The sequence below is a fragment of the Glossina fuscipes genome, unplaced genomic scaffold, assembly GCF_014805625.2.
Source record: "Glossina fuscipes isolate IAEA_lab_2018 unplaced genomic scaffold, Yale_Gfus_2 241, whole genome shotgun sequence".
NCBI classification, from domain to species: domain Eukaryota; kingdom Metazoa; phylum Arthropoda; class Insecta; order Diptera; family Glossinidae; genus Glossina; species Glossina fuscipes.
This window is the reverse complement of record NW_023998584.1, coordinates 369,292-396,353: the sequence shown is the minus strand read 5'-3', so window position 1 is coordinate 396,353 and position 27,062 is coordinate 369,292. Positions and strand designations below refer to the sequence as shown.

The window sequence follows — 27,062 nt, the reverse complement described above, 5'->3', positions numbered from 1 at the left end:
ATCCACACACACGACATCGTTAAGAATAAGCAAACGAGCACAGAAGCTGAAAAGACACGAAAACGAGCACGCAACAACAATGGCTGGCATTCTACTACTCATAAGAGCCTACGCTAATTAAACAACCGCAAAGTGCTCGCCGCGAAAAACCCACTACACCAAATACGGCGAATTGAAGAGAAAAGAGTTGTCGTAAGAATGCCAAAAGTAGAACAAAATCAAAGAGCGTTGCGGGCAGTTTTTTTGGAACTAATTGAAAGTGCGGAGGTTTTCTTTGCGATCGGATAAAAATTCAATTCGTGTTTTGAAAGTATACAAAAAAAAAAAGGAAAATGAAAAGCTAAAACGGAAAAGGAGAACTAGCTATATTGTTATTGTTTTTCTTTCTTCTCCTTACATATTTTATGATAGTTTTTAATAATAATTAGTAGAAGATTTACTTCTAAGAATCAATTGAATTCGACTGATAATTTATTTTACTTGAGTTTATTGTTAATGGAACTTAATGTTCAAGTACACTTTTTCTGATTCTGCATTTAAAATGTATCGTTTGAGCTTGTTAAGATATTTTACATCACCGGGAGCACAGACGGCAACGGAAGAATACCACAAGGGTAAACGTAAATAATCTAGTATCTGGCAAAGGAGTAAAGAAGAAATATATTAGAGCAACACACTTTTTCTATCGTTATCTCATTTACCTCTTCGTAGGTATCTAACGTAATCAGTAATCAGATCGGTTAATCGAGTTTGACTTCCGATTCATAGTGGCCATCCGTGGACATTAATGTCCAATCCGGACGCCAAAGTAAGATATATTAACAAACTAATAATAAGCGAAGTTTAAAGATAATTTGAAAACTCAGATATGTCAATAAATGAATAAGTAAGCAAGTAAAATAAATATAAAGACATTCATACAATATAAGCCACTAACCCCCCGTAGAAATTTGTACGGGCCAAGAAATAATTTAAAAAAAAAAACAACAACAAATCCTAAACAAAAAAAAATAGCAAACAAAATACAAAAAAATAAAATAAAAGAGAGAAAACAATGAACCATACTTAAAGCGCCCAGGGCAGTTTTCATTTCGTATAATTATTTGTGCTACTAACACGCATCCCGTTGCTAGCAGGTCACCCACGTCCCGCGGCCGGGGTTCGACTCCGACGCCACGGCAGCAGCCAACGATAATACGCAACTACCAGTTCACGAGATGCACGCCGGCGATAACGCCCCAAGAGGATCCCTTGAGACCCGGTGGAGGCCCCGGGATCCAACGTTCAACACGAGCAGCTCAGCATCGGCTGCGACAACGAAGGAATGTGAGACCCCCGATGCCGTCGAAATTAATAACAAACAACAAACGACGCTAGTTCGTGTACTAGCGGTCCTGTCGCTCACCGAGCCAGACACCCCGCAATGCCGCTGGGGAGCCGTGGAGATAATGACGCCAGCGACCGCGCCTCCGGAACCGACCAGCTTCGCGACCAGTAATATCGGCCAGCTTAGCAAACGCTCCATGCCCACCACACAGAATGTCATCAGATGGGCACACCGCGATACGAAGGCGAAATCCTATCCAACCAGCACAACGAGATCACCCTATATCGACCCTCTCCTACGACGTCTACAATCTACCGACACAACAATTTTCTTCCACGAGTAAAGTTAATAGCGGCAACCAACTTCCCGACAAGGAAAACCCGTGACCCCGAGACACCACGCGCATTACCCCGAGGGTACATCTGTGCCACAACCCTGCCACGACACAGCCAATCTTCCCATATTACTCCAAGGCCGACCTGACCTTGGTACCACCCGGCCACCGAATGACGGGCCTGCCGTCAGTAATCCAAACTAATGCGGCCGGACTGATTACCCAGATGTACGCAGAACCCCACCGTACACGGGCACCGGACCGACAGTCTCTGGCTGGGGAGAGAGGGAGTGCTAAAGAGTAAGCTAGCATAAGAATAGGATAGGCATAGCATAAGAAGGCATAGGATAAGCTAGCATAAGAATAGGGTAGAATGAGAGTAGGATAGGCATAGCATAAGAATAGGATAGACATAGAATAGGAATAGATTAAGAATAAAATAGGCTAGATTAGGTGTAGGCTAAGGATAGGTTAAGAGTAGGGAAATAAAATAGGTTAAGCTACTCGCGTTTTAGTCTTAGACGTAGTTAGTCGCGTTTTAGTCTTAGACGTAGTTAGTCGAGTTTGAGTCTTCGACGTCACGTGTGAGTCGTAGACCTGAGAAGTCGAGTTTTGAATCCTAGATGTAGAGAGCTGAGTAAAGTGTAATTTCTAAAACAAAGGTCCCTGCAACCAATAAATTTCTTGTGTTTCCTTCCCTGGGCCGCTGAGCTGCCCCAACCATAAAGAAAGGGACGAAACGCCTGTACACGTTTGTAGTCAAATAATTTGTCAACTTTATTGAGGTTCAAACAAAGAACTTAGTGCTCGCAGTGAACCTTTTCTACACAACGTTGTGAATCTCTGGTTGTTGAAATGGTTAACAAATATTTTATTGAAGAAAATAAATAACAAACACAAAATTTATCGAGCAAAAAAGTTTAAGTTAGTCGTGAAACAAAAATAGCAAAAAGGAAAACTTTTTCCTTTAAGATTTCTGCAGAACTTTTTTCAGTGGATAAGTTCTGCAAAGAGATCTGTAAGCTTTGAGTGCACCTTATTGGCTTAGTTTATTTTATCTCAACAAACCAAAATATATATCTCTATATATACATATAATCTTAATTAAAAGCATGGATTTAAATTTGGAAGATTTACAGTAAATACAAACCTACAAAAAGGTGACATAAATTTGTAAGATTACAATGCGAAAATAAACGAAATCAGCGAGAAAGGCACCTCAGAGAAACTAACGATCGCTAAATTAATGAAGATTTTTATTAACACTAAGGTAAACATATAAAATATGCATATGATACATATACGTATCATAAATTGTGTCTTTTAAGCTGACTTTTTGGAACTACATTGAAAATTCTCTTCTATGTGTTGAGAGGATTTAAAGTTTTGCTACGGTTTTTTATAACAAATTAAAGAGTCCATATAGTAACTTACATCAAGAGTATTCAAACGACGTTATATAAACCATAGGAGACGGGAAAAAACAGCAAGAAGGGTTGTCTGCAGACGAATGAAGTTCGTTAACAACAGAGAATTTGATTGAAGTTGACGGTCAAGATATATTAGAAGAGCTAACATACTCCAGCCTTTTGAACACGGAAAAAGTCTGAAGAAGTTTGAAAAGTCGGTTGGTTTCACGCGGCAAGGTCGCCTTGATAGCAAAAATAATAGAGCCATGAAACAAAATCAGAGCATTTCCCTATGAATCGAATACTAAAACTGATGCAATAAGGTAAAAACCCATTTGCAAACGGTATATCTATGTAAATTTTGCACCAAAGCGTTCAATGTAAGTGCCGACCTCCTCATATGTATAGGGAAATACATAAAGAATACAAAAGTGCGATATGCCACAAAAGGCATAGTTCTCGCTGTAATTTGAGAAGGTATGGCTGCATGAAGTGGTTGTGATTGGTATTGCAGGAAACACCACCAAGGAGGCGATGGTAATGGTAATAAAAATTTACAAACATCCAATGGGGTTTAATTTTCGCTATAATTCAAAATCAATGAAAATAAATAAACGTTAACCCTAATTTTCGTTTTCGATAATGCAATAGTTGTGATTTTCAGGAATTACCGCCTAGGTCCTATATCAGCTCTTAATTAAAGTTCAAACTTATAGATAGAGAAGAGGCTGGTTATTTTCAGTAAAATGAGAAACCATATTATTGAGCGTGTGGAGAAAAAGCTAGCTGTTGCATGATGTTGAGCAATTTAACTATATAATTTTTATTATCGTTTTTCATAATTGAAATAAATATACGCATATATTAAGTTTGTGAATAGTTGGTTTGTTCATTTATGTATTAAAGAGGAGAATCAGCTGTTATTTTTCGGATTTTGATAGCCACAGTTAAATGTAAACAAAAATTTCACTCTTTTTTCTGCTTTTTCATTCCCTTGTGAATGATAGCAGCGAACATGATATGAAAGTTTTACACGACGTGGACCTAAATGTTAATAAATTGGCGGTTTGGTCACGAACAAATGTCAACTGCCAGATACGTGATTATCCCCATGATTCAAAAGAATTCAAGAACAATACCGCGATGGCGCAATATGGATTTGTAGTCTTTTAACTTAACAATAGTATTCGTAGGTTAAGCGGCATAATTTGCAAATTTTACAAAAGCGATCGCAAATACACAACCGCACCGTGTTCCCGGTTCTTATCTCCGCAGAACGCTGCCACCGATATATTTCATTCCAAAACAATTTTCAAGGATAGATTTTCGGATTATCTTAAGTTCAGCAGACTAATCAACTTCGCCGCGGAATACCAAGCTCCGCCAAGTCATCCTCAAACTGCTCAACTGTATTCGACGATAACCCAATTGGTATTATTCCATTCTTGCGGACATCTGAAAGAAACCGAGCTCCTCCACAAAGGTTAAAGAACTTTTAAAGAAAGCGGATGGGAAGGAGGAAAGACGGTAGAACGCTATTCATCAGGGGGCAATGCACACTTACACTTACTTACGTACATCGACTACATTTACATTGAGTATTTAATATCACATTAGCTACAGAAATCTTTGCATCTTTGATTTTACAAGAACATATTTGAAATTAAGAAATTGCTTTGAAACGGCTAAAAATGTAAATATACTTAATATAAAGTGTATATAAATTTAAATACACATTTTGTGACGATGAAGTGTCTTCTAACATAAAAGAAAATTTATATTCTTCTTGTTTTGATATCGGGTCGTAACTTTATTTTAACTGATGCGTGTGAAATGAAGATTTAGATTGACTCGTGAACGCACCGTACGCTGTTAACTGATTACCAGTATGACATGACGAACTTTGCTTGAAGAACGAACATGTTACTTTTCACACCCATCGAAGGATGAGCTATATCCTATTTATTAAAACGTTTGCAACGCCCACAAAGAAGCTTCAGCGATTCCACAAGGTATATATTTTTGATCAGCATCAAATTCTGAATCGATTTAAACATGTCTGCCTGCCTGGCTGTCTGTCTGTGCAGTGGTTTTTGTTCTCCCGGTCGCTGTCGATTTCAAATTAGGCAGAAACGCTGGAAGTTCTTGCAAGCAGTTTAGTATTGAAAATTGGCCAAATCAGTGGAAGGGCACACCCGCAGTACTACATGAACTGCGAAAGACTCTGTTTTTCAAAAAGAATACAAAATTGATTTTTTGCTTCTTATAAATTAACTATAGCTGATAAATGCACAAAAATTTGAATGCCATCCTCTCGGCGATGTCTGCACAAAAATGGGAAAAATTGACCACGCCTACCCAATATCATGGTGTATTAAAATTTAATAATTTTTTCAATACATAATAGTTTCAAATTTGGAATGCACAGATTTAAATTTGGAAAGCACGTCCATCTGTCCATCCGGCAAACTTTGTAGTGTCTGTGGTAAATATTCTCCCCTTTGGGAGATGATCGCCTACAAATTGACGAAAGAATTTGAGACTGATCTAAACTTTTCAAAGGACACGAATATACAGCAATAGTATTATTTTTGAAAATAGAGAAAATCAGCCATGCCAGCATGAAATGCTCCACACACTATAGACCATCCGTGGTAATGGATATAAAAGATTCGGTCACGGCCGAACTGTTATCATGTAGTACTTTTGATTTTACCAAAAAAACAGCTGTCATTGCAGAGCCAAGTAAATCATTAAAATTTTCTCCTACTGGAACAGAGAAAAATTGAATAAACTTGCATTTCCTGCCTAAGTTTATATTATTTTACAACGATCATAGTAAAAATGCAATTTTTTTCTTTTCACATTTTTCCTTTCCTTTTGTCTTTTTTTTTTTATAATATGTATATGTATTTTCTATAACTCGTTTTTTTTATTTTTCGTATTTTATCATAATTGTTGTTGTGTGTGCCTTGTTTATACTTAAGAATTATTTAATAGCATTTTTACACAAGTTTTAACTGAAATTTATGCGTGGAATATTACTGTTTTTTAAATATTTTAGTTATGAACGCATTCCTTGTATTTTAATAATATTTTTTCTTATACGCTTGTAAATATTAACTGTTGTTGCTATTACATACATACATAAATATATATATATATATGTATATGTATTTAAAAGCGTCATTGCTTTTGTAAGTAAATTTTTCGTGTTAATTATGTTTTTTATCGCATTTGTCGCTTAATTTCCGCTGATTTTTTTTTTCAATTCTTATATTTATTTACATTTGAATTAATGTAACTAAAAATGAAAACTAAAGGGAACTTTCAGTCAAAGGAATTTAAAAACAACAATGCTTAGGAATATATATATAAATCAATTAACATAAATAACATAAGATCAAAGAGCAGTGAGTACATCCTTATAAACGTTTGGACTTATAAATTTTCTGCGACATTGCACAAAATCTCTGAATCCACCACCGTAGGATAGAAGCAATTTATAAAACGTCCATATTTATTAGTTTACGTGTAACAGCTGCACATAGATATTCGAAAGAACATTAAATATTTGTAGGTTAGTCTGAGTCGGTTAAGCAATGACCAACAGTTTACCCACCCATTTGTCGTATCCTGAAACTAGCACGCCCGCAAAAGGTAAATTGTAAACTTGAACTTGATGCACAAGTTTGTAAAGTTTTTCGGCCTTTGCGTGCTTATCGAAGTCCATTCTCAATCTTGATTTGTCTTTACACTTCAATGTTGGGTGTAAAGATTAAAGAAAGCGAAAAAAGTTTTCTTTCCATTCTTTCTTATTATAAAAACATTTTCGTTTTGCTAACAAATATAACGATAGAATTTTCAAATCTATCACACCCATCACAGAAAACATCCCCATATCTGATCAAAACAAAATAAAAAAAAATTGTTTTAACACACCAAGATATATTTTCAATTAGTATTTAAATCATTTTAAAGTTTAAAAAGCATAAAATAAAGCAAATTCAATGAGCGACTTGTAGTGGATCTCCGTGGATTTCTGTGGAAGTGAATATAAGTTCTTCCTTGCACATCTAACATCGTCATCAGTACTATCAAACGGAAATTATTTCATTGAACATCATTTTTGACTTAGTCCCTCTGTCTTACACATCTTAAATTATACGAATCATTTACCATCAAAATACCGGGCCTTAAAACAATACAATCTGACAAATAATTATATGTACAAACATAATTTTATTTATTTCATCCAAAAATTAATGGCAAATTATTTTTATGCTTATAATACATTTTTTTGTAGCTACATTCTCTCTTTGTCAGTACTTCTTTCATTCGTCTTTGCCTGTGTTCCTATTGCTTGAGGTTATTGTGGTAGTTTGGAAATTCAATTGAAAATATTATATGTGCAATTGCCATCGTTCGAGTTTCTGCCGCTGAGTAGTGAACATTTTAATTTTTGTTTGTGGTTTATAAAAAATGTACTCTCGTAGGTGAGTAATGAAAGCGTTTGCGATATATTTTAATAACTAATTGTGCTCATATTTTTGTTGCTAGTTAAAAATGTTATGTGAAAGCGAACTTTCGGAGGCGCGGTGTCGGAAAATTAAAAAAGGAAGAGACTTGCTGGTAAGACAATTGGAGAGATAGCAGTTGCGATAAATCGGTCCTGCAATAAGGTCCAAATTACTTAAAAGATCCTGATGATTATAGTTGCATTAAGCGCAATGGTCGCATCCCAACCGTAGGTCAAAGGAGAAAGGAGCGCACACGCTATTTAGCGGCCAATAAAAAAACGAGTTGCAGGCAAATAAATGCAGAATTAGTCCCAAATGTAACGTGACAGCGTATGCAAGAACTTAACCAAGATAGTCTTAGATATGAACACAAAATTGCAAACCACGCTTGCCCTAGCGCCATGAAAATGCCCGTGTTGCGTTTGTCGGTAAATACAAATGTTAGGAAGAAGAGTTGAGCAAAATTTTAATTCAGTCACCAAAAATATGGGTACGATATCCTCGTGTAACGTGTTGCAAGTGTAAACAGTGGCAGTCGACCTCATATAGTAAGGGCTGCATTCGAAATACGAGGAAAGTTAAAAACATGATTTGTACTTAGCTTGTTGAGAGCAATTTAATAAACTGAAGAGTTATATGGTGATAATTGGACGTTCCAAGAAGACAACGCTTCCATCCATGTCACATGGGTTAAAAGAATTTTTTTCAATCATGCAATATATCTTTACTGTGGTGGCCACCCAAAAGTGCCGACCTGAACGTGATGGAGGGCCTCTGTGGAATACATTCCAGCAAGATATTCTCACTGTCTAAGCAGTATTTTACGCGTAAGGAACTTAAGCTTGAGATACTGTCTGAATGGGAGAAGTTTGATGTGACCACTCGGAGAAACTTGATGTGCTCTTGGCCACGCAGCCGGCCTTATTCATAAGGGCAACATAATACCATATTAATTAGATAATGCTATGGTTTAACAGTAGAAATTAATACGAAGTATAATTATTGCGCATGTATTTATCTTCATTGAATTACATATTAAATATGTTTTTTCTGTTCTGTGGAATAGGGACGATAGGGGATTTTATTTACCCTTTTTATGATAGGCCATGATAAACATTCAAATCATTTGGCGTTTCGTTTGGGCAGAGATTGCGATTTTGCATGGGACTATAACGAGTTATAACAATGTTTGAAAATTATTCAAATTTTCGATTAAAATATGGGACGAGGGACGATAATAGTGAAAATGTCAACGTGCAGGCTTAGACGCTCATCGCTCAAGTCTGATTTTGACAATAGGCAAGCTGTGATAACGAAGAAAATTATAGCATTTGAAATCCTGGAAGAAGCTAATGAACAGAAGGACTAGTCAAATCTCTTCAAAATCCTATGTAGGCTTTGATTTGTATCTCTGGAAGTTCAAATTAATCTTTCATCTTTTTTTGTTTCTTTTTATTTAGTCGTTGTCATGCTACCAGAATTATCGCCCTTATAAATTTTTGACTCAAATTATAGATGGACAGGCTGTGCTTTATTTTACAATATTTGAAGATTGCACTTATTAAAATTTTTCAGCTTTCTCACCCATTATAAGTACGAATATAATCGGTTGACATCTGCGTATCTAAATTAAAAACACAAATATAGAAAATATTTCTACAAACGTGGCAAAATCGGCTTAGGATCAGAAACGCTCTATTTATTCAAATGGCAAATAATATACATTCACCTTCTTCGATACTGGGTGTGAAAAGAGTGATATTTTTAAATAATGCTAGCAACTGAATTTAATAATTACATAACTGGGAAAGGAAACCTCGGTTTATGCCATTGATTAATAATAGAAATAAAATATATATTTCAATTGCTTGCTTATATACTTTGTTATTGTGTTTTGTATAAATTCCATAAAAGAGTGAACATTTCATTTAGCAGTGAGCTTTATTTATTTACTTGTTGGTTTTTGTCTTACGTTTCATAAGTTTTTTTTTACCTTGTCTCAAAGAGAAAATTAGGTTTGGTGGTGGTTTTTTTTTTGTTTTTTATTTTGAGGCAAAGTGAAGGTTTTTCTGTATTTTTGTTCTTTTTTTTTTGATTTCGTTGGAGGAGAGATATTTTGAAAGAAAAACTCAGTAAAATGTTTTGTTTTTGTATATTTGTTTAAATTATATTTAGTTTTTTGTATTTTCTTTTCTTTTTCCTTTTTATTTTTACTTTTTTTGGCAAATATTTACAAGTACAAGCAGTTGATTAGCTGCCTTTTAAATAAGAGAAAAAGAAAGAATTAATTTTCTTTTATATTCAAGCTTTTCTTTTTTTTGTTTTTGACGTACGCTTCCTTTCAATTATTGCTAATAAAAAAATATTTTATTAAGTAAATTTTATAGAAAAAAAAAAATTAAATGTACGTTAATTTGTAGGTTAAACTTAAATTTATATATGGTTTTTATTTTCGATCTTTTTATGCTTTTTTGCCTCTTGAGCAGAACATAACAATAAAAAGGTAGAATATTGGATGAAGTAAATTAATCGGTTTGCTTTAATGGAAATGATTCTTTAGCAATTAATAGCGAATATAAGAAATAATAGTAGGTAAGAATCTAACTTTTCATATATATACGAGGGTTGATCGAATATTTTAAAGATTTACTGTCACAAATTTTTTGATGTACTAATAGGTTTGGTAGGTAATTTAATTTTTTTTTTTTTGTTATTGACAATTTTCCGCCATCTAACTGTTGTTACAAACCTGAAGCTTAGATTGATAGATGGCATATGAAGCTTTTATCTGTCCGACCATCCCTTTGGTTTCTATAGATAAAGTTTAAAAATGAAACTAAGGCCATATTTGTGGGCTTTAAAAAGGCAAACACATTTTTTCAAAAAAAAATTCCTAGGGTTGTCTGTTTTTAAACTACCTTTATCTCGTCGTGTCGTTAAAAGTAATTAGATTACAGCACTGTAAGTTGCGTCCAATTCTTTAATGTTATCTATTCTGACGAAATAGTTTATTTTTAACATCTCTCACTACTTTGTTGCCAATATTTACTACACTACTACTACTCGGAAAAATAATCCACAACATTGAAAGCGTTTAATGTTGGAGGATTTTTCTTCGAATAAAACAAAAACATGGCAAATAGGTTTCTAGATAGGAAACGAACGAACTTTGAAGATGTTAAGCACTAAGTTCAACAGATGAAGTTTACTTTGAAAGATTAAAAAAGCAAATGAGAAAGTTATAGCTGGCCCTTAGGCTTACATATTGTGATTGCAAAATATATTACGAAAATTGAACTTGTCAGTTGGCCCGTGGGGATCGTTTTTACACTATTCTTTGTACCAAGTTTGAGACAAATATGTTTTCGTATTTTTTGCGTATTTGTACGTGATGGATCACTATTGTTTTCAACTAAGGGAGTATAAATCACGTTCGTTCCTTTGTCAATTTATATCTGTGAGCATTCCAACGACAAATGTCATTTATTGCAAACGGAAATATAAATTCAGTACAACTATATTAATAGTCACAGGATTTATTAATTACAAACGATGCGGTGGCCGTTACTTCATAAAAAATAATAGCATTAAAGTTGAATAACAATACTAAAGATCCGATTGCTCGTATCTATTAATGTCTCATCAAAAAAGGAGGTTCGTGGTGATATTAACAATTTGTTTGTCCGATCCCGAGCAAGCTATTTTGTTATTTCGGCATAGTAAAAAACTAGGCAGTAAAAATAAATAAACTTCAAAAAACATCGTAACAATTTTGATTACGATGATTGCCTCGTTATTTAACTATACTTTCCGTGCGTTAACGAAAGGCAGGAATAATGTGCTAAGGCAAGTGCGAGATTTTCGTTAGTCGTCAATAAATCTCATATTAGATATGGCTTTCAAAGTAAGAAAATATCAGCAAATGTCTACAAAATAAGAAAGGGAAGTTTAGCGATTGTACTTATACAACTCCGAAGGTTTAATCTTTTGATCAGCCCTCGTATACCCTTCGCATGCATGAAAATATGAATTCATATGCTTATGAAATACGTATTATCTTTTGCTTACTCAATGTACACGTGTTTATACATTTACGAAAATTTATTATAATTTCTTTAATGTTATTATTATTATTATTATTACTATTATTATTATTATTACAGAGAGCAGTACTTACGAGAAAGATTGAATTAAGTTTACATTGATTAACTTTCTTAATTTATTTATATACTTTCCTGTAAAACTAAAGTGCGAAATTTCTGTTTGTTATGCATATGAGAGAAATGAGTTGTAGTTCTTTGTTTTTATTTAATCTTTTATTTTATAAATTAACGAGAGTTAATGCTGTTTGGAGTTTTTCTTGTTTCCTTTTTTTTAACAATTTAGTAAGAACTTAAAAAAAAGGAGAAAATTCATCATAATAATAACTAGATTTATTTAAAAGAATGCTTTTTTGCCGGCAGCAAAAGGCAGAACTTAAGTATTTTCTTTTTAACCGAAAGTATATTTTAAACAAAAGAAATTTTTAATAACTTTTTTTAATTTCAATTCAACATTCGTACACTAGTAGAAAATCAACCAATGCTTACAATAATCTTAGTTATCCAACATCTTAGATGTGTATATGAGCGTCAGAGAAAATTCATTTAAATTTAACGCTGAGTTCTTTCTAATATATGTTTAGATATGCATAGAATTTTCTATAACTTAAGTATTTTTCTATTTGTAAGACTTTTAAAGGATGCCCAGGGTCCATTCGATCATTTTCGCAAAGAATTTTTATTAAACTATAAAACTTTGCTAATTATATGGCTGTTTAGTGTTTACAGTCTTTTATCCATAACTTAACCTTTCTTTAACTGTAAACATGTGTACGACTAACAAGTCAATAAAGGCTACATTTCCACAAAATTGCTTTCACAATTTAAGGCTTTGTGAATTGTAAGTTGATCAATGAATATTTCGGCTCGACTTGAGTACAGAACTTTTTTCTTAACTCAATAATGTGTATAGTTTAAAGTCCGTAGAATTTTTGCACACTTCGATATTCCTTAAATACTGGAAGCTTTGTTACTGACGTGTCAGGTCGTTATTCTACAATGATGGCTATAAAAATGTAATTCATATTGTAGAGCTATGCTTCGAACGGATAGACGGACGTGGCTACTTCAGTTTGGTAATGAATTTGCTATATAAATTTTGATACCACGATGGCGCCAAGTTCATCAAAATTTTTGGTTAACTGGATCATAGCAAATTCTCTAATAATTTCTTTTCTCTTATTCGGGAAACCGTCAAAGGTGGTATAATAATTGCTCTAAAAGTAAAATTGTTTTTTTTAACTTTGTTTCATAATGCTTATGATTGTTTGGGCTCTTGAATTAGAAGAAGATTACTACAAAGGTGCCGCCGTTATTTGCTTTGCTCCAAGTTTTAACGTTCCCATTTTGGACAACTGCCTCCGAGTTCGGCGCGCTAATTGACTGGTATCAATCATTCCGAAAATAACAAAAACCTTTCCACGATGATAATTGATATTCATTGAGACATGATTATTGAGACATTATAGCGTCATAACAGGTTAACGTCAAGTTCAAACTTTCTTTTTAGATTTTTTTTTTGCGGAGGTGACAGTTTAAACTGGAAATGACGGGTACACATGTCTAAACTGACTCAAAATATTGCCCTTATGAGACATACGTCCAGTCTGTGACAAAGCTGATACCTACTCCTGTTCTTTTCAGCTGGAGAAAGCATTTATCAAGTTTCACAGCAAAACAAATAGATCTTTCGTTGTTTAATTTTTGTTTTCTTCCTGCAAGTTGAGCTTACACAAGCAATTGTACCTGGTTTACGTGGTATTTGTTCTTATCTAAAAAGCATAATATTAATAAGCTCCTATTAAGTCGTCATAACCGGAATGCATCGCTTTAATCATCAGGTACTGCTTCTAAAGCTAATGGTCAAGATTTAGAGATAGATTTAGATTACATTTGCAGTAGAAAGCTCGCACGTAACGATTATTTTCCGTTGTCAAACTTAATCCGATTTGAAGGGCAATATTAGAGTCTTATTCTTTACAGTCACAAAAAGCGGGTCACGCTTCTCGCAGTGATTTAGTAATAGCTATCCCCACGTGAATTAAGAGTTATAAATGAAATGTCGTTGGCATTATCACAATCCTGTGTGTTCATTTTATAAGATTAAAATTCAAGTGATGGATTTGTGTTACTCTGTATGGTATAGTAAATCGAAAGTACAACGGATAGAAATTAAAGCATTCTTTGAATAAAATGTGAGCGTTCAAACGCATTAAAAAAACTTTCTGTTACTCTATCGCATTAGTGAAAGTTTTATTAAATATCTTAAATGTTATAAGTCTTTTTATGTTTAATTGTAAAGAAGTAAATACTTGGATGCGAAAATTCACAACCTCCATAATTCAGTTCATTTACTTTTAAAATATTAAGTAGGAAAGATTACGAATAATTTGTCTTCGGAAATTTCAGTAACATTCTTGTGCATGTGTAAAGACTTTCCTTTTGGAGTTTAGGAATAAGATCAGAATGACGGTCAGAATAGGTGCACATCACACTCGGCTGAAACTTATGACGATTTTCTACTGCAAATATGACCCGAGTGCTTGCACGTAAGGTTTGGTCGAAAATTATTGTAAATTTATTTAACTGATTTAAGCGAAACGCAGCACGTAAGAAAATAAACATTACATAAAATAAAACATGTCATTACCCACAAAAGTGAAACAGAACTCTTCCATTCCACCAAATGGTACAACTCAAAAATTATTTCAGTTATGCAGTCTAAGATAATGGCCTAGCCTATAAGAGTCATTTATTTAGAGACATTCCGTTTAAGGCGCTAACTACAAATTATTAACCGCAAAGTACACCTCAATCGGAAATCATCAAAAGGACCACGAATAGTAATTTTATGTTCATTTATAATGTTACATATACGGTTTTAATCATTTATTTTTGGAAGAGATGTCGAAAGCGCAAAAGTATGTTCTATTAGAAAATTTAAATGACTGAGGTCGCTTTATCAGAGATAAACGCCATGACGGTAACCTCAAACAATTTTTAAAAGTGCTGATGTGATATACCTTGAAGTTTGGAGGATTGGGGAAAAATTCAAACAAGTTACGACACGCTTATCTTGTAAGAAAGCTCTGTTTTGCTAGATTACAGCTTCTAATTTGTTTGTGAAATGATCGATCGCCTTAAATCGCATCTCAGAAAGCTATAAAGCGCAATTTCTCCCTAGTAATTTTGAAATTTCCCTAATAAGTTATGTTACAAAGTCCACTCTATGGCGTACATTCATCCCAAAGGAGCACATATATGCATGATAAGTTTTGACCTGTATAAACATGTCAGTAAGCTAATAGAATCCACGTCGAACAGTATTAGGTGACTATTACGTATTTAAACAATATCGTCATTCATCTTAATTTTTAAAGATTTGCGGGAACTTTCAAAATTCTATTTACCTGTTAACGTAAACGAAAATTATAAGTGTAGAGACTTCAGATTAAATTTTCGTCATTTTAAGGAATTAAAAAGTGATCACGAAACGTATCTAAGTGATTACATCGGTTCAAAGGTTTTTCCTATACAAGAAAATATAATTCTTTTATGGGGGAACGTTGCAACGGAATGAAATCTCATATATAGTGAACGGGACTAAAAACCATAAGATTTGATGCGATCTAAATTAACATCGCATTTAAACTTTGTAAGCTGTCCTTCTTAGGTTAATTCCCTAATATTTTGTGGTCTTTACTTTTCTCTACAACTTTTCCTACACTCATTGGATATTTTTGCTGTTATCGTTGAAGAAGTAATGAATTTAAAGTCTGCAAATATTTGATCAGTGCCTACATAATCAACATGATCATCATGTATTTATCATGTGATTTTTTCCTTTGCATAATTTATAAGAGAACGCAAAAAAAAAGATTATATAATGATAAAAAAATAAAATTACAATAAAAATTAAATTTTAATTAAACTTAGTATGATAATAACTATAGTAGTTCTTATTTTTTTTTTTTTTTGTTATTCTGTTTTTTTTCTGCTTTATAAATTTTTTTTTTGTTTTTTGTTTAACATAAATTACAACGGAAGTGTCGGTGTATTTGTAGTTGGTGTGGGCGTCAACATAGACGCGGATGGAGGATAACGCAACGTATGCTGCGACGTTGCTTGTTGTATATAATCCTGACTAGGATTATTTAAAACGCTATCCCGTGAATTTGAATGTGAAGTGGCGCGCAACAGAGTAACTGCTTCGCGTTCTGGACTACATTGGACACCATCTAGTCATTTTTGACGGGATGATTTCTTCTTCTTTCGTTTAAAGAAACAACAACATCTAAAAGGAACAAAAAAGGAACGAGACAAATATTTTTGTCTTTTCAAAAATGTTTTTTTTGTACTAACTTTGTTTCGTCCACAAGTTCAACCTCTGGTTGCTGTGTTATGGGAGTATTTGAATGACCAGCAGTGGGATCGTCCGCATTTAGTTCACCATTTGTCGAACTCACAACCTGAAAATGTACATGAAAAGACATAAGATTTCAAACTTAATCGATTTCCATATAATCTAAACATAACGGAAAATTGTATGCTTTGTTTTTTGTTCAAAAAGAAACACTAAAACAGCTCACATGTATGTATACATATATTTTTCTTTTAAAAGTTTAATAGAAACAGTACAACACACTTAGCGTAGGCATTTATCTAATTGTGTGGTGTGATCCGCATGAGGTCTAATATGATTGTTAGATGTACGTTTTAATAACAACCGATTTTCCACACAGAGTAAAGTGTAATCAAAATATGCTGATTGAATTTGTCTGTAAAACATATCGAATGACATTACTGCTACTGCTACTGATGATCATTGAAGATGACTTCAGAATTTCAAATTGCAGAAATATTAAAAAGATATCAGCAACGTGATTAGAATAGCACCGAAATATATTTAATTGCAAGAAATTCTTTTTTTACTTAAGAGTGGAAAATATGTGTGGATGATAACCGTGTACAAAGCCAGTCCTATCATGTGAAAAGCAATGAGATATTGTTTAGTATTTTTACATTACTTGTGGAATAAGGTACAAATTTTATCACACGTTTTCTTTTACCTAGATTCGTTTCAATAAATATACACTACGTGGGCCGAAACATTCCGTTGCGTCTTCTCAAGCAAGTACCCGCTTCAAATCCCAAAGACATTTGATCGATACTTAAGTAGTAGATTTGGCAAATTGGATCGCGAAAAGAAATAGTAACAAGTGCCCTAACGACTCTTTAAAGGAAATAAAGGAAAACGATGTGTACCTGCGGATGGTCCTTATTCTACAATGCTAAACCTCCTCTCCTCTCCTCTCCTCTAACCCACACGAAAACTTGCTTAAGCAAAGTGTAAACACCTGCAAGAGTAATATAAGCAGCGGAACGTTTTCTCATTATTTCTTGGCTTTTTTTATGGAATGATTTAGTATCATTTGTAACAGTTGAAGTAAGCTGAAGTCTCTGCAACGACTCTTATCCTAAATTTTTCACCGTACCGTACTAACATCACTGCAACGCTTAAACAAATGACCGAAAAGACGCGAAATTCTAATGCGCATCATTTGAGAGTTGACGTTTACTGCACTTTTTGTTAGAAACAGCATCTAAATGTCAGTCGCGGGAATTATTGAGCGACGTGTTATCATTGTTTTAAGAGCGTGTAGGTAAAAGCTTATCTTGCTATTGTCCTTCAAAATTCTTTGACGAAAATTTCAAGCAACGTTGAGTTAAATTTTATTATTGCTCAACTTTTAATACACATTTAACAATATTGCTTGTCTTATGATTTAGGTTAAGAGCGGTTAATGTGTAAGACGCAACTGCATTAGTACAAACATAACATAGAGTACACATATATATTCGTAATCACTTTCAGTACCTTTCGCATTTGTGAAGGGAGGGAAGGATAAACTATAAAACAAAATTCAAAAATATAAGATATTAAGGAAACAAAAACTTGTTTTGTTGTTGTTGGTTACTGTGTGTGTAAGAAAATTAAAAAAAAAAATTTTGTTGTTTCAAAATCGAAACATCAATGGTTTCATTCTTGTCATACAACGGCAGCGACATCACCATCAAAAGTAACAACGGCAGCATTAGTTGCAGTAGTAGTAGTAGTAGTAATAGTAGTAGTAGCAGTAGTAGCAGTAGTAGCAGTAGTAGCAGTAGTAGCAGCAACAGCAGCAGCAGCAGCTGTAGCAGTAACACCCTGACTTGACTCTTCATGATCACTTTTCACATGATATGGATCGAAAGGGCTATCATCATCACTGCCTGATTCTTCGGGTTGCCTCTAAATAATGATAATTGATATGCTCTCTAATCATATTTTTTTCAACGAAAATTTAATTTCTTCAAATGAAAATAAATGTAGAACATGCATTAAATTCCCAGATGCAATTTACTTGAAGTGTACAAAATAGTACGCATGCAGTGAACTGAAACTGAACTGGGCATGCTTTTAATTCAAGCAAAAAAGGCAAGGTAAAATATTGTGTGAAGCATACTAAGATTGTAATGGAAAGGGAAGCTATTAAAAACAATTACTAGGTGTTTGCAAAAATGTTGATCACTTTTTCACTTGAAAAAAGGCATTTATTTTAGAAAATTGACACAATATATATTAGTCAAAACAGTTTCCATCATACAATATTATATGATATTTTTGGCAAAATGGTGACATCATGTCAAAGGAACTTGTATTTGTTTGGCAGCGATTTACCCACCCAACTTTGGGGATCCGCTTGCCGGTCAACCCATGCTGCACCGATCTGAACAAGTGGTACTCACGAAGTGTCATATCTGATGAATACGGTGGGTGTGGTAAGGCTTTTCGTTCCAGCTGCAATATTTTGGCAGGGACAACTCTTGCAAAACGTGACCAAAAAATGTCGTTTTCAGAGATTTCTTCAAATAAACAACAAAAGCAATGAACTTGGAAGAAGAAGAATTTTAAGTACTCCGTGATTAGCGGGAGCGTACGCTGAATAAAGCAATAATATTAAATGGAAAAACTTATTTGTTATTATGTTTTTTTATGTAGAGGAAGATCAAAATGATCGAACCATTATTTACCATTTATTTATCATTTTTACCTGCAGAAGTCGCGGATCAAAATTTTTGGAAACACGTAATACAATAAAAATGAAATAGGGTTTCATGAGCAGCCGTGTATTCTATACCCATCACCTAAATAACGTGATTTTGAAAATTAATTGTAACAGTACCAGCTTGGTATCAACTCTAACAGCTCTATTCCGGTGCTGATGCTGGATGGTTGGTAGCCATAATGAGTTGTGAATGCGTTTTCTTATTATCATAGTTTTCGTGACATTGCGTCAAACTTGCTATTACAAGACAATAGCCAAACACATACAATAAAACCCTTCAATTACATTTTTGTTATGAGAATAAAAAACTTTGCGAACCCACGGGAAAACACGAAAAAAAGAGTTGTTGTTTAATGTACTTTAGTTTTTACAGTTGTATAATATGCGGCACGGAAATCTATGGGCTGTGATGAAGTAAATATTTTATTAGTTGTTTTAATGCTTGTCAACTTCTGTCTTCATGTGAGAGGTGCGTTCATTGCATTCAACGCGGAAGGTATGTAACAAAATTGCAAAATATTTGTAACTCATCCAAGTATGCGCCGGACACCACATAAACCGTAAATAGTGTCTTTGGTCTGTCTTTTAAAATAGCGTTCAACATGTAGATCAATTCGTCGACTATAGGAGCTATCTCTGGATACGTTCCATTTTCCTTTCAAATATTATCAGTCCGCCCAACAAACGAAAATCTTGATACGGTGCGTAGCTTTGCCGTGTCAATAACGCAACGATGTTTAAGGAATGAAAAAAAAACATATGTACTCCACGCTGATGGCGGGAACGTAAATTTGAGATTCTGTTGGGCATTACTTGATGGCCACTTGCCGGAATGTTGACAATCATTTATAATGCATTCTCAAGTAATTTACGCAAATTAAATTTGGAAACGATGCGAGGTTGCTCGCAAAATATATCAACAATTTTTTGGTTTCGTTTAGTAGGCGGTGCATCCCAATAATTGAACCAGCCACTTATATTCAACCCAAAACTAAGCTTCTTTAGTATGTTTAATTTAGGTGATGAGGGTTAAAAGATTCGCTTCAACACGAACACAAAATCTTTATTTGCATATATATGTAGTATATGAAATTTGTTCTACAAAACCCCTTAGTATACAAACTACTTGTGCACAGATTCTTTGTAACGGCATTTTAGTGTTTGTATTAGGAGGTACTTTCTAGATTTCCATTTTTAAGGGCTCTTTAGAATTACGTAACTTTGCTTATGTTTACTGAAAAGTAAGAAAATAAAAGTTGTGGTGGCACGCAGAGTGTTCCGTGTTCGGAGTGAGAGCAACAATCGTTCTGCAGCACAATACTGTACGAAAAACTGTTTTTATTAACTTATTAAAAAAAAAATTCAATACAAAAAAATTGCGTTTCGACATAATCTACGGATTCTTACAAATATACGGAAACACAAAAAGTAATACTTTTGCACATATAAAACAGAAGACTTTTGTAAGAAATACCTGTAATGAACGTAGAGTAAATCAAGAGAAAACATTAGGATTGAAAACACCAAAAATATAACTGTCTGCGCGGTTCAACAACACGATTTAGTCGTAGTAGAGTAGTAGGAGTAGTTGTAGGAGTATAAAGTTGATTGTACAATAGAGTGATGACGGTAATACAAAAATATTTACATACATATAAATATATAGGATAAACAAAGGGTGTTCCAAAATGGACTGGTGTTTCAATTTAGATTCAAATGTTATGGAGGTATTTCCATCTTTTTGGGTTAAGCTTAATGGCTCTTAGGCTAAAAGGCTTAGTTAATTAGAGGAGCAACTTTGGGAGCTGCAAGCCACGATTTGTATTAATTCGAATGGTACAAGGCTCTGTATGAACACATGTCCACAAGCAAATAAATCTTTTAATTTTAAGCCTTGATAAAATCAATATAATTTTTTTTAAAAATGGAGAAAAAAAAAGCTTTAAGCAAATAGATCAGTTCTGTCGGTAGTGAGGCTTTCTCCGATGGAAGTCATTACTTTTTATTCTTGCGCAGAAAATTCCGGTCAAAAAGTTGGCTAAGGTTGCAAGCAAATTTTACGAATATAGCTTTATTTTTATTGCCCCCGAAGATGCAATTTTCATCCCTATAAAGTTCGCTTAAATCGAATCATCGCGAAGGAAATTAAGGTCAGTATAAAAAAATCTTGGAAGGTTATTGCAATACAAAAACGGTTAGATTAGCCATTGTCATTCAATTGGTTTTCTTCACTCAAGGATAAAGTTTATCTTTTAATCGGTCTTAATTTGGAAGCTTACGTTAAGCATACACAGATCACAGATTTTTAGACATCTTGCAGCTCACTCTCAACTTTTCCACTCAACGCTTGCGCTACTTTCTGATTTGGTAAAGTAACAAACAAAGACTATGACTCGCAGATTTTTGTAAAAAATCAAATCCACTATTTAGCGAACTTTTTAAAAAATCAAATTTTTCGTTTATTAAAAAGTGAAAATTTCAGCTTATTTTGGTACACCCTTTCGACACAAAAACATTATATAAATTCATAGAAAAATTGTCATTAAAGAAAAAATAAGAAAACTGAAAATAAATCGGAGTTACACAAATTTTTCCTCAACGTAAAGCAAATTGTAAATCCTTTGATTTTTTGAAAGGCACGTAAAACGAAGGGTTTCTTGGTAACAAACCCAGTACACAGCACATAACACTAACAACAAGTAGTAGTAGCAGTAGTGGTATTAGAACAACACGAGCACTCACCTGTACTGAGCCATGCCTATCGGCTGGCGTTAAATTGCCCAGTGTAGCGCCTGGTTTTGGTACATCAGGCCACGCAGCAACACCTCCTTTGGCGTTTGTCTATTTTTTTTTTTTTTGTGGAGGCAGTACATCAACAATATTGTTCAAAATGTTAAGGACGCAGCAATAGTAGCAGTAGTAGTGATGTTGGTAGTGGAGTGGGAAGAGCAATATGGGGCCAATTGTACATATATAACAGCATTCATTTAATGGCCATATCAGTCAAGCACATTTTCAAGAAAAAAAAATTTTTTTGTTTTTTGTTAGAATCAACCATATATATATATATATATATATATATATATGAGAATGCGCATATATACATACAGAAAGTTTGTTATTGATCATTTCAAAAATAAATAATAGTAATAATAAAAACTTATTTTAGTTTACTGTTTAGATGGAAATTTCAACTAAGTTCTGTATAAATGCATACACAACATAACTAATAAAAACCTTTAGCCTGAATTAATAATAATAGATAATAAATAAAAAGAAAATAAATGCGAAAGCGAAAAGCAATAAACAATTTGTAAAAATAAAATGAACAAAGTTGTAGCAAAAATATCTTTATAGGCCAAGGAAACATATTGAAAGATTGGCATTTAATGCCTCGTAGCGTAATTGGTGAAATAGTGACTTTACAAAGTCTCGTAGTTTCTTTTTACGCTCATTAGCGTTATACCTATTTCGTTACTCGGTTTCGCAGCGAATTAGCTAAAATCGGGCGACGCTCGTTTGTGTATTCACTATTCGAATTCTCGAAACTCTAAAAATTGAAAACTCCCGTTTTTGAACAAGATTTCCCGAAGATAATCGATATTACCAAAAAAAAAAGAGCAAGACCAAAGGTGTTCCAAGGCGAATATAGCAACTGGAATCAGTACTTTCGAAAAAAAGTCGGAAATTACAAAGAGAAAAGCAAGTAAGAAAATGCTACACGATTGTAACCGAATTATATTATATCCACAAATATTGTCTTTAAAAAACAGAAAACTCTAAAATTTAACAAAAATTTGGTCATTCATTTTTTTTACTTTCTTTGCAGATGTCATTTTTGTCGCAATATTTATAGTAGATTATGAGAAATGAGAAAAGGAGTGTTGAGTTGTGCTCAGTTCGTATTACACTGTTGGTGTGTTCTTTGATCGATTTGTGCATTTTCAAAGTCAAGGACGTTTTAAAGTCGAAATCTTCGTTTTTGCGATCAGCAATGTTATGTAAATGTTATGCAAACAGATATTCCTAGATGAGATTGATAATTTGATACTGATCAAGAATATATATACTATATTCCTCTTTCAATTTTCCTTGTGAATGTTGCGAACTATTTGACGTAACGAATATACTTCCATCCTTTGGTGATTGGCAACTTCCTTTCATTTAATCGGTTTAGTAATTCAATAAAGTGCGTCAGTTTTGGTTGGTGTAACTATGCAGGTCTGCCCGTTTGTTAAAGAAATTGTAAAGCTTACATCGATAGAGAATTTGATTTCGATTAAGTACATGTAGAGTGGTAAATGAATGTATGAATTCGACATTACGTAAGTAGCGATTCATAATTTCGTCAAAAGTAATTGACTTTTGAAAATGAGAATGAATAAAAATAAATTCTAAGAAAAACGTCATTTTTCAAAAAGTCGAGTCAACAAAGAATACAAAGCTTTACAGGCTTATGAAGAATTCTCCTTACGAAAATGCTTTATCAACATCAGTAGCAAGAAAACAACTTGTTCGCCTGTCGTACGCCGCGCTCTAATGGACCAACCTTTGATGAAATTTTTCCGAAAACTGAGGAACACCTGCAGATTTCATTTGACGCCGTCACCGCGGAACTAAACATTGATCAGAAAACGTTTCGAAGCATTTGCGGGAAGTCGAGCAACTTTTGAAGATATTGGTAACAATGAAAAGTGGGTTACATATAATAATAGTGTCTGAAGCGGTTAAAGAAAGATGAATCTGTACGAGCGTTGGTAGAAGATGGTTTGACGCTACTTAAGGTAAGGTCAACACACAAACACACACACACGGCACAGGGCTAAGCTTAGGCTACTGTGGGGGCACGAGTGGCTGATAGTAAGCGGTGTGGACGTATCTTGGGATATATTTGCAGGCTAGCTGCGTATAACCAATAGGAAGTCTGCGAAGAAGAGCGGAAGAGGAGGAGTGGCGGCTGAAAAAGCCGCACAACCTTGCGAATCTTCGGCGGCAGAACGAGCAGGTGCTCCCCATTCCCAGTAAGAGAGTGACAGCGAGGCAGAAATACCAGTGGTTTAAACCTATCGGTAGGCATCAAGGCTGAGACCAGTAAAGTCTTGGTTTTCGTACACCGGAGTTGAATTGGCGCTATTGGGCTGGTGGTGGCAATATTCCGTGACCTGACTATAAGGGGTTACAACTTGTCGAAATGGCTTTTGGGCTCACTGCCTCCGCTGTGGAAACTCTGAGAAAAATGCTCTAGGTCGTTACCTGATATAGTTAGCTGGACCTGGCACTGAACGCTAGGCTCATAGGGGCTAGCGTCAACCCTCTCATGGGTTCTATGCTTGCATAGATAACCATGGGGTCCGTTAAAGCCAATATACCCACGAAGCCGGATAGCGACTTCTTAGTCGTTGCCCAATCAAAATGAATTCCCAAAAACTAATGAAAGAGTCAATTAAAAGGCTAGTCAAAGAAGAAAAAGGAAGGACTGTATCGTATTTAAAATACCACATCGGTAGAATTGGGAAGACATATTTCACGCAATGATGCGGCTAATATCACAACTAAGCCAACTATCACAAAAGCCCGCGCGGCATAGCTACTCACAGTTAAAAAAAATTTTGAGACCATTTAATATTAGTATTTTGTTCGGGTACAGCTATCAAGACAGCAAATAGTCCTTTTTTGGAAAAAAAAGGAGGGTAAGAATTCCACAATTTATTTCCGTAGCGATATTATTAAAAAAAGTTACAAAAAGTTCTATCCCAACCGACTTTAACGAAAATTATCTTTAAGTGGACGTGTAGTGATTGGGCTCATTCAATATTGGTAATATGTGGTAGAGCTGGCTGCAAGCACAAAATATGCGATAATTGACTAAATTAGAATTTAGAACGAAGTCGAAAATTCACAGAGTGTTTGAATACAACTACTAGACTTTAGAGCAGCAGACAATTAATGTTAGTTTTATAATAAAACGCTCATAAGGAAATAAATCCAACATTTTAGTTAGTAAAATTACTACACGCTTCGTACACGCATACCGTACATAGAGAAATTAGTTTAGCTACTTTAATAGCAAAACAAAAGCGTTTATCGTAAATTAGCTTACTGATCATCAAATAAATAAATTAAAAGCATTAAGAAATAGTAACAACAAAACACCTAATTAGTGCCTTACAAACGGAACCAAAGACAGAAAAAGAGAGCGATTTACTTAGTTAATTATGATAAAAACTACCACTGAACCGTTTATAATTGTAATCAAAAGCTAACCTCAAGTATTAAATATTCATCATCATCATCATTATCATCATCATCTTCATAATCAAAATAAGAAGCATCCTTTTTATATCCCATAATTAATTTAAATCAAAGTAGAAAAAAATGAAGAGAATAAAAAATAAATAAAAAAATGAAGGAAACACACAGACAAGTCGTACTTAATAACCAGGAGATAAAAAGAGAAAGACGATAACGAAAAACCAAGTGTTTAACCAAAAACCCAAAGATGTAATATAATATAATGTTGATGTAAATAAACGAGATACAAAAAATAAGTAAGTAGAAGTAAAGGAAAAAACAGTTTTTGTAATAAGAAAAGAAAAATTAGTACATTACCTTGGCTGTAACATTATGACGATCTTTATTTGGTGAGATAATAACCTCATGGCCAGTTTGCAAAGACCCGACCGGCGTGGACTGTTACCGGTGTTGTTCGTATCGTTGTTTTCGTTATTGCCGAGTTGTTCAACAGATGATAGATATTCGGTGTCGGTGGTGGTAGTAGTGGTACACATTTTTGGGTTAGTAACCACACATTAAAGTAGTGCGTGCATATACGTCAAGTACATATTTCAAGATGAAGAAAATGATCAGAACGTGTGAATAAATTAAAAATAGTTTATACATAAATTTGTTTGTTTTTTTTTTTTTCGTTTGGAATGTTATTCAATATTAGGAAGGAGAAATTCTCAATAACACGCCATTTAAGCTCATATAGCATTTTATACACACACATACGCAAATACTAGGCACTAATTTGCAATAAAACTGTGTAAGAAACTTTTACTGAAGTACAACCACGAATTAATTTTAATCGTTACAAGTCTAGCTTAAGTTTTAATTAATAATTAAAATAAAAACAAGAATGAGTTTATATTCGCCTTAAGCCGAATTTTCTGATACCCACCACCTGAAGTAGTTGATTGCAAATATTTATAATTGCTTTCAAAATGCAGAACTAACATTTTTATTGTTCGTTGGCCCAAATATAGTATTTTAAATACATGAAGTGTAATACTAACGTGGTGCATTAACATACGAAGAATGCAAGAAAGCTGGAGGGGAAAACGAATTGCATGGCAATGCAAATAGGAATTTTGTGAATATGCTCACATTTTAGAAAAAATTTCGAAATGACTTGGAAAAAGTGTTTAAAAATGGACTCAGATCTGTATTAATTGACAACAGGAATTATGACACATAACACTTCGTAGTCTTTTTCTGGTCTTTCTAGCCCTCAATCTTGTCGTCGCGGGTCAAGCCGTGTTGATTTTCCAACTTGATCCGAAACAAGGCTCAAAAAATTGAAACATAATTTATTTTTACTCTTGAATCAGTGGGCTGAGAGAAACACAAGCGGTATCGCCTATATAGCTTGTGTTTGATTGCGGTTCACTTCCGATGTATATTTAGATGCGTTACAAACAATTGGCAATTCTGACCATCACCTTCTGTGATGAATATATCCACCAACGGAGTCAACTACACAGAACTTTTTTTTCATGGATTAACGGTGTATACATTCAATTATGCATACAGTTTATACCTAAGTAGTTTTCTCTTACCATTTCAAATCGAGATTTCCTCTATTTCAGAAGCTATAGTTGAGAAATCTTTATTTTTTCTGTTTCAACTTTTCGAATTATTCTTTGCATTGACCAAATATAATAGATCTTAGCTTTCTAATCACAAAATTTTTTACGACATTCTAACACGTCAAAAATGGATAGACCAGTATGTCTTCTTACGCATGCCCCTTCTTCTAGTAGTGGATATATGGAAAGTGTAAGAGGAAAATAATTTTACGAGAAGTTAACTTAAAAAATAAAGAAAGAGTACCTTATCCGACTTATTTTTAGCTAAATGAGAAGGTGGTGCATTTTTAATAATTTTCATTTGCTCAAGTTGTTCCTTTGTCTGCACAGAAAGTTTAAAAAAATAAATAAATATTAAAATTGTGTTCATATAAATTTTGTTATTGTTTTCTTTT

At 33.9% G+C, this 27,062-nt stretch overlaps 1 protein-coding gene and 1 long non-coding RNA gene across 27 annotated transcripts in view; one reads left to right on the top strand and one right to left on the bottom strand.

Moving 5' to 3' along the window:
* Nucleotides 1–9,991: 9,991 nt before the first annotated feature.
* Nucleotides 9,992–15,418, top strand: LOC119642705. Its single transcript, XR_005248111.1, has 2 exons — nt 9,992–11,514; nt 11,568–15,418. It is a non-coding gene; the product is annotated as an uncharacterized LOC119642705 (long non-coding RNA).
* Nucleotides 15,153–27,062, bottom strand: part of LOC119642703 (casein kinase I) — a 43,088-nt gene continuing 31,178 nt past the window's right edge. For 9 of the 26 annotated variants that reach the window (XM_038041962.1, XM_038041963.1, XM_038041940.1 and 6 more), the window contains 7 exons: nt 26,912–26,989; nt 25,409–25,489; nt 25,064–25,132; nt 21,542–21,640; nt 17,746–17,982; nt 16,053–16,159; nt 15,653–15,984 (listed from right to left, as the gene is read on the bottom strand). In XM_038041962.1, the coding sequence (XP_037897890.1) occupies nt 15,933–15,984; nt 16,053–16,159; nt 17,746–17,982; nt 21,542–21,640; nt 25,064–25,132; nt 25,409–25,489; nt 26,912–26,989 (723 nt within the window). In that variant the 3' untranslated portion in view covers nt 15,653–15,932. Of the gene's footprint in view, nt 15,985–16,052; nt 16,160–17,568; nt 17,601–17,745; nt 17,983–21,541; nt 21,641–25,063; nt 25,133–25,408; nt 25,490–26,911; nt 26,990–27,062 lie in introns of those variants that run through there. The other 17 variants (XM_038041964.1, XM_038041965.1, XM_038041945.1 and 14 more) reach the window with 11 other exon arrangements.